A 12,207-nucleotide genomic window follows, 5' to 3' on the forward strand; every position below is an offset into this window, starting at 1 on the left:
AATATTTTATGGTGTGTGTGTGTGTGTGTGTGTGTGTGTGTGTGTGTGTGTGTGTGTGTGTGTGTGTGTGTGTGTGTGTGTGTGTGTATTTGTTTCTTGGGCGTTGTTGTGCGTGTTGTTTAGTGGCTGTGAGTGGAATCATGAGAGTGGAACCCCTCGCTGAGCACTCAGAGCTCTCATCACGGCAGGGGTTTTGAAGAGGTGGGCTCTTCCACTCCTCCTCCTCCTCCTCCTCCTCCTCCTCCTGCATGTATCCCTACATCCTTCCCTCTATCAGCGAAACACGTCGAGAGGTGACCCCTTGAGAGCTTTCCTACATATGGACGAAGCAACAACTCAGCTGTAATGGGCACGGCTCCATGCTACTACTGGGAGCGTGGAGATGGCCGTGGCTCTCTCTTCCTTCTCCCTGGATGGAATGTGTGTGCGTGTGTGTGTGTGTGTGTGTGTGTGTGTGTGTGTGTGTGAGAAAGCAAGGAAAAAGAAAGGAAGAGAGAGTGAGATTGAGTGCCCTGTACAAAGAGCTTGTATTATTAATGAAATCACCCTGGCAGATGGGTCTTATCTTGGAAGTGTCCCACAACCACCGAGATTTGCAGCTGGCTCACATACACACACATGCTTTTTCCTCTCTCTTGTTAAGTGTGCCCCTGACAGTCTATCCCTCCCTTTTCTCGCTCTTTTCACTCTCTGCCTCTCTCTCTCTCTCTCTCTCCCTCTTTCTCTCTCATCCCGCCTTTCCCTCTTTATCCTCCTCTCTGTGCTCGTCTTTTATTCATAGAAAGATTTGGCCGACGCGTCCAGGCTTTCAGGCCAAAAAACTACTGCCATGCCCCCACCCCCACCCCTCCTTTCCTCCCTCCTCACCAGCTCACACCCCTTCATCTCCATCCCTCCGCCTGGCCCCACTCTTCTCTTTTTAACCCCCCCCCCCCGCCTTCCCTTCCATTTCTTCCTCCGCCCGCATCAGGATTTGTCCACACCTCGAGCGAAAAAGCCTTTATTCCAGGCTGACATCCTCCGGCCCGCAGTTTGAAGAAGAGCTTTATATGTCGTAACCCCTTGCAGTAGAAAGAGACATAGATGGGTGTTAGAGATTAAAATGTTGCAGGCCCTCTCCCCTCTAATAGGCTTCCCTCAATTCAGAGCACACCCTCCCCAAAAATACAGCCAGGCACTCTGTCTCCAGAGGAACCAGTCATGCTGAAACGCACATTCAAGCACATGCTCATATTGTAGACACACACACACACACACACACACACACACACACACGTATGCATATCTACATGTGTATGTGTAAATGCAGAAATACAGATACTGCATGTATGCTAATAGGTACATATATGTCTGTTCATATATATACACTGAAATTACATTTGCAGGTATATGTTCATGTTAATCTGTTTGGGCAGTGGGATTACTGTCTTAGGCTTTTGCCCAACCAATCGACACAGAATCACTCATCTGCTCCGGTGATGTCATTTTCAGTCAGCAGTGGACCTGCCGCAGCTTTTAGCTTTCTTTTCTTTTCTATTTTTTTTTTTACATTGATCCCAAGAAATCTGCCCATGTTAGCGCTGTTTTTGTGGGTGGTGCCAGTGGAGAGACAGCCTGTTAAAATATGGTGGTGTACATGACATGCAACAAAAGTGCCTGTCTTAACTGTCTTGTTTTTGATAAGTTAGTACAACGACACCATATTATTTCTTCGTGGAAGCAGCCTGCAAAGCTCTCATCGCTTTGTTTGTTTCTCAAACCAGGAAAAATGCATTTGTTGTCAATGACCACAACACCTGTGCCGCTGAGCAAAGTGAGATGTTGAGGATGTTCACGCAAGCCCAGCTGCCAGAATCAATGCCAGCTACAGATATGTTTGAACTTTACATTTGTTTGTGTTTTAATTTTAGGTTTCGGTAGGTTCCGTTTTCACACTGTGCTTGTGGCTTGGTTGGGTTAAGGACACCAAAGCCGCTGGGTTAGGGTTAGGAAAAGATCACGTTTTGACTTCAAATACCCTGGTCATTTTAAAGGCTGCAGTTTGTGGTGCTGCTGAGTTGTGTTGCAGACAGGTGCTTCTATTATTTTGTCCACCCAAATTAACATCAGTGAGAGTTTGCTTAATAACAGAAGCACCTCTCTGCGCTGTATACCTGCACACATGGGTGAACAAACAATGCGTGCATTTACTCAATCACTGTTCTTCAGTAGAGTTTTGAGGTACTTGTACTTGAGTGTTCCCATTTTTTGCTACTTCATACCTCCACTCTTACACATTGCATCTACATTTTTTACTCCACTACACTAACTTTAGTCACTAGTTACTAGTTACTTTCTATATTACATGCTGCATCAGTTTTTTCGGGTGATATTTTGGTTATTTATCTTTACTTTCACACACAAGTACAGTTTTTGGGTTCTTTTTTATAATGCTGCACACTAACGCAAGAAAACTCACATGCAGACACAACCCATACACATACAATATACCTACACATACATCCAGTGTGTAAATATTGTATATACCAACACATAGACCCATAAAGATACATCCATGTTTTAACATACATGCACGCTGGTATATAGACACACACATAACATGTAGTCCATACTGTGAAACCTTTACTTAGTAGGGCCACCTGTGTAGAAGTAAGTGCAGTGATACACACTCGATACGGACTATGTGTCAGTGTGTGTACATGCGGTGTGTTGTGCATTACACAAATACACAAAATCACATGTAGATGAGTATGTTAATATGTACATCCATGAGCACATGTTCGCATACGTAAGCACTGCGGACGTTGTCGTGCGTGAGCGTGTACACGCATGCCACGTCGCGGCATAAAGGTATTTCACGCGGCGCGCGCACGTCTCCACAAAAAATGTCCAGTCATCAACGCATCGCTGCCTTTCGCACAGAAATGGCATCCCCGATAGTTAAACACAAACATTCACCGGCGCACACAAACTCTCTCACGATGAACAACACAGCAGCCAGAGGCTTCAGGCAGGAGGGGTTGCCTAGGAAACGGTGGGAAGGAACCCTAGTTATTTGTGTTGAGCATATTTTCATTTGGGCTGAAACAGAGAGGCATAAAAACCCCAGGAGAGGCAGAGAGGTGATTTGTCCTGACAGCTCCTTTACTCTCCCGAGGTGTAACACAGACACAGACACACACACACACACACACACACATAAATGGACGAATGCACATGCATGAACACAATCACACACACACATGCAGAGATGCCAAAAACAACCCCCTCCCTCCTAAACACATCAGGAGAAGTAAATCACTCGTGTCATCACAGGAATGTCAGCAGGGGAGTGTGTGTGTGTGTGTGGGTTCACGAGTCAGAGGATGCTCGGAGTGGCCCCGCATGTGCAGCGTTTCATGAAGAAGTACTTCTTAAATGACTCTTCCTGACTCCTCTGCCTCTTTTGTCGGGAGCAGACAGCTTCCCTCTGAGTTTCACGCCTCGTCTCCGTGCACACTTGCTGCGGTATTTTCCTCCGTTGTCTCTCAGCTGCTCCACTGCACAGTTTGTGAATGGCATTTTCCAGGGTGCAAAAAAAAAAAATAGTCTTTGTGACTCGTGTGTGTGGAGTGAGAGTCTCCAGTTGTGGATAAAAAGCATCTGAAAGGCAGGAGGAGAGGGAGAGGGGAAAAAAATTAGCGGGGAGCTTTAATGTTCACGGGTATTTGTCTGAGGGAGGGTGTCATGGCGTTTAAGTGGCTGACGCGGAGGGGAAACATGATGCAGTAGTCTCCCAAAAATAGCGCTTCTTGAAAAAAGAAAAGGGTTACATAAGGGGTGTCTGTGCAGAGCCTTCACCTTGAGCCTGGGGTTGTTCTTTTTGGGGTGTCATACCCGGTGTGACCACAGGAGGTCGCCATGGATCACAGTTCAGCAGCAGCAGCAGCAGCTCTGTCCTTGCCAGAGCTCCCTCTTCAGTGGGCCGTCCTGTGGAAAATCCTTTCAGGAGGGAATGTTCAAGGGCATCCTCTCTCTCCTCCTTGCTCTCTGTTATATTGCTACATCTCTCGCTCTCTCTTTCCCGTCTGTACCTCTTCTCTATTTCTCTGCGACCCTTTTCACACATCTTCTGTGTCCTTCAAATGACAGCCATGAGGTTTAAAGTCACAATCACACAAACAGACGTTAACAAGCTTTGCGGCGCGTATTTGTTTTTTTTGTTTTTTTTAACGGTATTTTCTAGAATATTTTCTTGGTCTGAGAATGACAGAGGTGAGCCCACAGTGTAACAGGTTCTGCAGCGTAAAGCATAGCTCAACCCAAAAGTGGAAATTCAGTCAGTATCTCCTCACCCTCGTGCCGGTCAAAAGTCAGGTGAAGTTTTGTAACAGCTGAAAAAGATGGGGATTTATTTTCAAAAAACAACAGTAGAAATAAGAGGAAAATGCTTTTGTACAGCTCATCGGGATTAATTCAAGTCTCTGAAAACGCTCCAAGATCCTAAATTGATTTAAGAACAGGTTATTTACACCCTTCACGGCGGAGCTTGTGCACCTCCTTCAGACAGGGTGATGTTAACTTAGCAGCTGCAGGGAAGATTTTGGCTGAGAAAGGGTGTTAGTGCATTTTGTCCAATCAATATGAGTTCTTTGAGCTTCCAGAGACGTGAATCACGCCAGTCGAGCTGTACGGAGCAATTTCATTTGTATTTTTTCAGCAGTTTTTTTATATTTTTAAACAAGTCCCCATTTACTTCAGTTTTTTTTTTCTTTTTAGACGTGGTGTTGCTGTGAAGCTCCGGTAAAAAGTTTTGTGGACTACAAAACAAGACGATGAGTAGATAATGACAGAATTTATCATCTTGGGTGGATTTTTCCTTTAACCCGACAATAACACAGACTTCTGACAAAGCCCACAGTTTCTCAGCATACCTTTTTGACCTCTGTGTAGAAGTGTAGAAAAAAAAAGGATAGTATTAATAAAGTATCTTGTCTTGAATGTAATAATTACTGTATGTATTCGTAATCTAATAACTATCCTCCTTTCCCAGGTTGGGGGGTATGATCTCGGCCTACAAGATAGTGCCAGATGAGATAGACGAAATCAAGGTATGTTATCTTTCAATCTGTCCGTTTATCCATCACTATACAGTGTCTGCAGCGATGAGTATAACTGACTGTGTTTGTGTGTGTGTGTGTGTGTGTGTGTGTATGAACAGGAGACTCTGGTGGACTGGTGCGATGAGAAGGAACTTAACCTCATCTTAACCACCGGAGGCACCGGCTTCGCCCCGAGGGACGTCACACCAGAGGTAGGTTCAAACTGACTGACCACTTTCTTGATCGTTGTTTGCGCCAGACAATGTCAGAAAATTGTGAAAAAAAGGTGATCTGTGTTTCCAAAATCCCATTACACTGGCTTCAGAAAATGTCCTTGTTTGTCACCATCAGTTTACTGTCATAGAGGAGTAAAGAAACCAGAAAGTATTCACATTTCTGAAGCTGCAATCACAGGTTTGATTGATGTAACAAAGATCTGACAGGCATTACGTCATGGACGCACATTGTGTCGGCTTAACTGGCTCAAAAGAGTGACGGCGAACAACATCCTAAGTCACGTTTTATTTTTTTGTATTTCATCATTATGCACACTGTGGAATGAAGCTTGAGTAAAGCCTGAAACATGTTACGTAGAGTCAGCGAGGACAGCGTGGGGTTAAATATGGACACTGGTCAGAGGTCCCATTCTGTAAAGGGGAGTGATGCTACTGTGTTCACAGCTCACATGCAGCGGACATTTTGGTGCCTTCGAGCAAAAGGCTGTCCAGGTGGATCTCCCCTGTTTCTGCTGATTACACACGTGTGTTGCTGCACTGATGAACACACGGTGTAATCAGCAGCGCGGTCACATGGGAAATAAGGATTGTTTTGAAAAACAAAAATAAGATAGAGGTAATGAGTCAGAGAACAACTACAGGAGGGGTGGCCATGTTGGCCGAAGGTCTACACGCGATGTCTGATTTCCTGTTTGGAATCAGATTAACGAAATATTTCAGATTGCAGTCACAGAATATGAAGGGAACGCTGCTCTACCTTGACCAACAGGATTGTGGGAATTCTTCACAATTCTTTAAGTCTGAGGTGACATGCCATCATTATGCCATATCCAGTAAAAGCGGATTGGGCGCATCTGTCAAAAAGAACTGGGTAAATGTAAAGTGATACTTTGGTAAAAGTGGAAGTCACCCATGTGAATAGTATTTGATTGAAGTACTAATATTAGATGTATGTAAGTATCAAAAGTACACGAAAAAGTCAATTATCCATATTTTAACATATTTTGTATGTCCTCGCTGCTGTTGACTGTAGTTGATTTGGCTGTTTCGACCAGTAGTGTGTTGATGTTCAAGTTTGCCGTCTACTGTAGAACAAAATGTTCTCTCTATACTTCACACTAAAATATACTTATCTTAACCGTCTTGTCACACACCACCGATACTTCTGTTACATGTGCTCAACCAGGCTCTCTCTCTCTCTCTCTCACACACACACACACACACACACACACAACCAATTTGGCAGGGGATGAGCTGTGATTCTCAGCAGTATCGCTGGTCCTCATCAATCATGGCAGACAGGAACCTTCCTGGAAGAGAGAAGACACGTGAACACTGTAGTCACTGATAATACCCGCTATCTGATTCAGCTCTCTGTGCTGGAGACAACCGTATCGCTCCGTCTGTCTCTGTGTGTGTTTGAAGGCTGTACAAGACACGTATGACTGTATTCTGTTTCAGCTGAAAGGCAGGACAGAACTAACTGATTGCATTGTGCCACTTTTGAGCTCCTTGTATACTCTTTTTAATCAATGTACTACACGTTGCTGCATTAAGACATTCTGACAAACCTTGTCTCAGCTGTCTGGAGGATGAAAGATCCTTATCTGAGCTGTGTCGTCTCTGTTGTCTACATGAGCAATCAGGATTGATTTCATCTTTGAAATCAATATGAGAATATGTCTTTTACCTTAAAGGTTTAGTGTTGAATGAGTTTGACTTGATGTCTTTGTGAGCTGGGACGTCATTGCACAGCGGCAGGGATACTTTTGGTTTTTCGGCAGCGCTGTATAGTTTATGGTTACCGTGTTGTAAAATGTTCCCAAAAGTCAAAAGTCATCACTTGAAAACATTTGATCGGTAAAAGTGAATTTTATCAATTATATTAATTTATATTTTATGGTGAGAGATGCTGCTGCTTTGCTTCAGTCCAGAGATCCATTTTCTGGCTCTGTGTTTGTCCTGAGACATTATGGAAGTAGAAACAACGTCAGTAGTCAGCTGTGAATGCTCCTCATATCCGAATGTTTTTAAAAGTCACATACTGATTTTTTATTTTTTTTTACTCTGCCACGATTTGTACTTACCGTCATTAAAGCTGCATCTCATCTAAACCTACGTTAAGGGCTTGTAGGGCATGATCTCTTCCTGTTTGCCGCCGTCCAACACATGTATTCTTGATTAGCTGCTTCTCTCTTGCGAGCACATTGATTTCTGGTGGTTAGCCTATGGCACAAGATGTCTGCTCCCATATTTAAGAGGACTGAAATAAAGCAAAGCGTTTCCATTGGGTCAGGGGCGCTCCTGTTGAATGAAACATTCGTTTTGAAATACGTTTCCCCCCCAACCCAAACGTCTTCTTAAACGTCCTCTGAATGCCTGTCGAATCGCACAGACCCATCCTCCTCTTCCTCCAATCGGTGACTCTGAGCAGTGCATGATGAGGTATGGATCCGGCCTCTCCTCTCCCCCACCCCCCCTTCCTCTCTTTCGCTCTCTCTCTCCTTCCCTCTTGCTTCAGCCTCGGTCCCTCCCACACTCTTTCCCTTTCCTTCCCCTCTCTTCCCCCCCTCCGTTTCTTCTCCTCTCCCGAGTCCGAGCCCACGATGCTCATCAGTGGCTCCTCTCTCTTTGAAGTCGTCTCTCTCCCCTCTCCCTCGCTAATGGTGCGTTTGAAGTGTCACTCAACTCAAGGGCACCCAACACACACAGCTGGAGGAGACGCCACTATCTTCTCCGCTATCGAGCTGTCGAGAGCGCACTGCATCGACTGCAGGCCTAAGAACGTATAGACTATCACACACACAGGCAAATTCATGTTCATGAAACCGCCACTCCCTGCTGGGTTTTTTTGAGAAATAATTGTGGTTTTATTAAAAAAATTAAAAAATGTAAGGCTGCAGGATCAACTTCTCCAACATTTAACTGTTTAATTGCACAGAAATAGAAAGACGTATTCCTGCATTGATTTCAGAGATTGAATCAGTCCTGATTGCTGGTTGGGGGTGTTGCTGTAGAGGGGGGAGGAGACTGATCAGATTGGGATTCATCAGCCATCAGACGCACAAGGGGGATAGTAAATCAATACTGTGAGGGCAGTCCAGATGTTTTGAGTGGAGACGTGCATTCGGAGGGTTGATGTTAAAGTATCAGTGTCATCTGCCTGATGCGTTCTGGGGAAACACCAGATGATTCGTCTAAGAGTGAGGAAGGAAGTCAGGGAACGTGTCTAAATGCAACATGAATTCAACTTTGTATAACACTGATGGAAACTTGAGTGTGCTGCTGTTCATTTTGTAATATTGACGCTAATGATTTCACAACTTTGATCAACTTTTTTTTCTGAGCTATAAAACCTCTTTTATTATTTCATTCAGTACAATGTCTTCTTTAAATTATAGCAGAATATTGGGAAACTCAAACTTTATATATGTTTAAATAAAGTTTAAATATGGCTCTTCGACAGCCCATTTAAGTGTCAATTGCTCCCATTCGCTCTGCGTTTCATGATATGAGTGACTGGGTCAGAGTTAGAGTGGGGATAACACCCTGCAGTTCACTTTGTCTTATGGGAGAAGGTTTACTTTGTTGCATTTTTGCAAAATAAACCAGGCTTTGTTAGCAAAAGTCCCAGGGACTAAAGCGAAATTACACTCCAGGCTGACAGATTAAAGTCCCTGTAACTTGAGAAAGGATGGATTTGTCTGTGTTTGTGGTGTCACAGTAGCTTTTCTGTCAACACTCGTCTCTTTATGTAAACCCCCTCGCCGACAACTTTTTCAGTTCGGATGGCTCCTGAAACTAATCTGCGGGAGTAAACCCGACAGCATTTGAATAAATCATTGCATAAATACTTAAGATGGACGCACGCTTAGTCAGACTGTGATCTCACTAATGACCCTCCTCTTCATCCTCTTCATCTCTCTTCTCTCCAGGCCACTAAGGAGGTGATAGAGCGCGAGGCTCCCGGGATGTCTCTTGCGATGCTGATGGGATCCCTCAACGTCACACCACTAGGCATGCTATCCAGGTCAGACGCACACACACACACACTTTTCATAGACGACGCGAACCAAATCGCTCGTACTTTATTTAAGTCTCTTTATTAGTTCAGATCTCTGTTCTGGATATTCATGCAAAGCAGTGCATATTTAAATGGATAATGCCTCGTTTGTATATTTTAACATGAAAAAATTACGCAGAACTTGTCACGCAGCAAACAACTGTCCCAGGGTCAGCCGGGGAGGTTTCACTGAGTTTCAGCGAGAACTTTTTCCGCCCTATTCAACTGCTCTGTTTCATCGTAGTCTAGAAATGTGATTAATTTCACAAAACACGTCTTTAAATGCCAGAAATCTCAACTCCGTACACACATAAAACTTGCAGCTTTTTAATCCCTTTTGGAATTTTAAAGGTTTTGGCAGAGGGCTTTATCTCATGAATAGCCTGATTCATCACACATTTTACTCTTTTGTATGTACATTTTGTATGAATGACGAATATTTTCTTTGACATGGGTTGATAAAAAGAGATATATGTGAATTCCCCTCTGTAATTCTGTGTGTCAGCCATTTGAAACAAGAACTTTGAGTCTGGCTTTATCGAAGGATTGAACGCCCCTTAATGACATGAATGCAAATCAGAGCATATTTATTAAGATAACCGTGTTTCGATGCTTGCCTGTCGGTGCTACTCGCTGCCTCTCCTCACAGGGGGCTGGACATTTCAGGACGATATCTACAAAGGTTTTTACCTGATTCAGCTGTATTGTTTCCCTCAGTTATTGACCGTGAGGGGCGAGTTAAAGTCCACATTATCTGTAACCTCGACCGCCATTATGATTACTGTATTCAAACATGATAAGAGATTCTAGTCGCACTTTTCACCCTTGTGCGTTCATATAAACTTTATCCTGTTGTTTGTGTCCTGCAGACCTGTGTGTGGTATCCGAGGGAAAACACTCATCATCAACTTACCAGGAAGCAAGAAAGGCTCCCAGGTAGGAGACGCCGTGGATGTGTAGTATGAAACACACTCACCTGACCAGCAAGAGCCAGATATTATAAGTATAAACACATGTAGCTCAGTGACGGATCAGATGCTTGCTGAGTTTCGAGTAGTTCTGGTGATAAATCAGCTTCACTCATATTCAGTTTGTGTATTTTTTTGTGGTGGTTCAGGGGTCGCGTCCCCAGCTTTTGTCCCCCTTGAATTAAAATTTCAGAGACTCGTTTTCCTGCACTCTGGCAACAAAATAAAAAGAACACCGCAACAGAATTTTTATGTTTTATACTTAAACTGCAGAATATGCAGGATAATTTGCCCCCTCTGGCATGAACTTACGTGAATCTCTGGCATTAACTAATAGTCATCAGTTCTCATTCTCTAAGTGGGAAAAGATGAATGAATGAGTCGTTTGAGGCCGCTGTGTTTATCAGCCCCTCGATGGTGGTATCAGCGATCCACATGATAGACAGAAAAGAGTCCTCCGGGGTAGAAAAAATACTACGTGCACTGGGCAGCTTCACTTCACCAACAGAAGCACTGGGGAGACACCAGCGACTCCGCCTTGAATGCTGCTGCGAGGGCAGCTATGACCTGGTGACGGGGACGGCATTAGCTTAGCATTTTGCTACTAACATGACTCAATACGTGAAGGTCAACTTCACTTTGGACTACAATCTGTACATTGTGATGTGTGAGTGTATCCGCGCGCTGTCGGCATCTGTGCATGTGCTTGTTTAAAGTGTGTGTGTTTCATGACGCATCCGCGTGTGTGTTCTTGATGCACATGCGGAGTGCGTGTGTGGGTTCGTGTTTACATTGTGTGTGTGTGTGTTCGCCCGCTGCTGTCTCCGTCTCTCTCTCCATCTGTCTCCCTCTCTGCCGCGCTGACCTGCACATCTGTCTCTGTCTCGTTACGCACCCGCTTCTCCTGATCGATTTTAGTATTTCCTTTAATCAATTACGCCACCTCTTCCCCATCTGCTGCCATATTAGTGTCTCCCTCATCAACCCCCAGTTAAAGTTAACGGCACAAGCCGCCCATTGCAGGCTTTTATTACGATGATCTCCTGTCATAAAGATAACGGGGAAGTCCGGCTGAGCCAGCCAGTCGGAGAAGAGAGTCGGCCGTGCATCTTTTCTGCTCGTTTTGTCTTCTTGGCCTCATTTACACTCCAGATCTGCAGGTTCAATAAACTATATGTCCTGGACATTTGCGCTTTTAGCATATTGTGCTCCAGCCTCGATTTTCAGTCACAATATGACACTGAAGAAATGAAGTGTTTGTGTTCAGTGTTTGTGTTTAATGCTTTTTTAAAAACGTTTCCGGAAGGAACACTGAATCCTTGTACATGGATAAAATGTTTTGACATGAGATGTGTGAGGATGAGTACACTTTCCAGGATTCAGTCTTAAATCACCTGGAACTAAGGAATGGTGTTTGTCATCACTTTAGAATGAGCCTTTTCCATCTACAGAGGGAGCAACTCCTCTTCCACTGAGTCGGCCATGTTTGTATAGTCGCCCAGAATGGACAAACCAGACACTGGCTCCCTTTTTTTTTTTAAACGTTTTTTCACCTTGGTAGATGAGCATGGGACGAGTGGTGGTCAGATGCCTCTGAATCCTACACACTGCTCCTTTAAAGATTAGATTAAATGACGAAGTACATTAAAAACAGATCGGTCAGATGAAGCATGAGACGAAGGTGTTCTAAGCTTTTGTTGTGGATCAAACTCTGAAAAAGCTGGACCCTGCATTCCATTTGCATTTAGCATTTGCAATACTACAACTACAGCTACTTCTACTACTAATTAATTTATTGGTCCCAAATTGGCACTTCAGCCTTAAATCTCTAATGTTTTTTTTCTGTGATGGACCTGCAG

General features: G+C 44.1%; 1 protein-coding gene across 3 annotated transcripts in view; it reads left to right on the top strand.

The window, feature by feature from the left end:
- Positions 1 to 12,207, top strand: part of gphnb (gephyrin b) — a 106,783-nt gene that overhangs the window by 38,908 nt on the left and 55,668 nt on the right. For all 3 annotated transcript variants that reach the window (XM_037087031.1, XM_037087032.1, XM_037087034.1), the window contains exons 3-6: positions 5,033 to 5,090; positions 5,201 to 5,293; positions 9,253 to 9,347; positions 10,250 to 10,316. In XM_037087031.1, coding sequence (XP_036942926.1) covers positions 5,033 to 5,090; positions 5,201 to 5,293; positions 9,253 to 9,347; positions 10,250 to 10,316 — 313 coding nt within the window. The remainder of the gene's footprint in view (positions 1 to 5,032; positions 5,091 to 5,200; positions 5,294 to 9,252; positions 9,348 to 10,249; positions 10,317 to 12,207) is intronic.

The sequence above is a fragment of the Acanthopagrus latus genome, chromosome 22, assembly GCF_904848185.1.
Source record: "Acanthopagrus latus isolate v.2019 chromosome 22, fAcaLat1.1, whole genome shotgun sequence".
NCBI lineage: Eukaryota > Metazoa > Chordata > Actinopteri > Spariformes > Sparidae > Acanthopagrus > Acanthopagrus latus.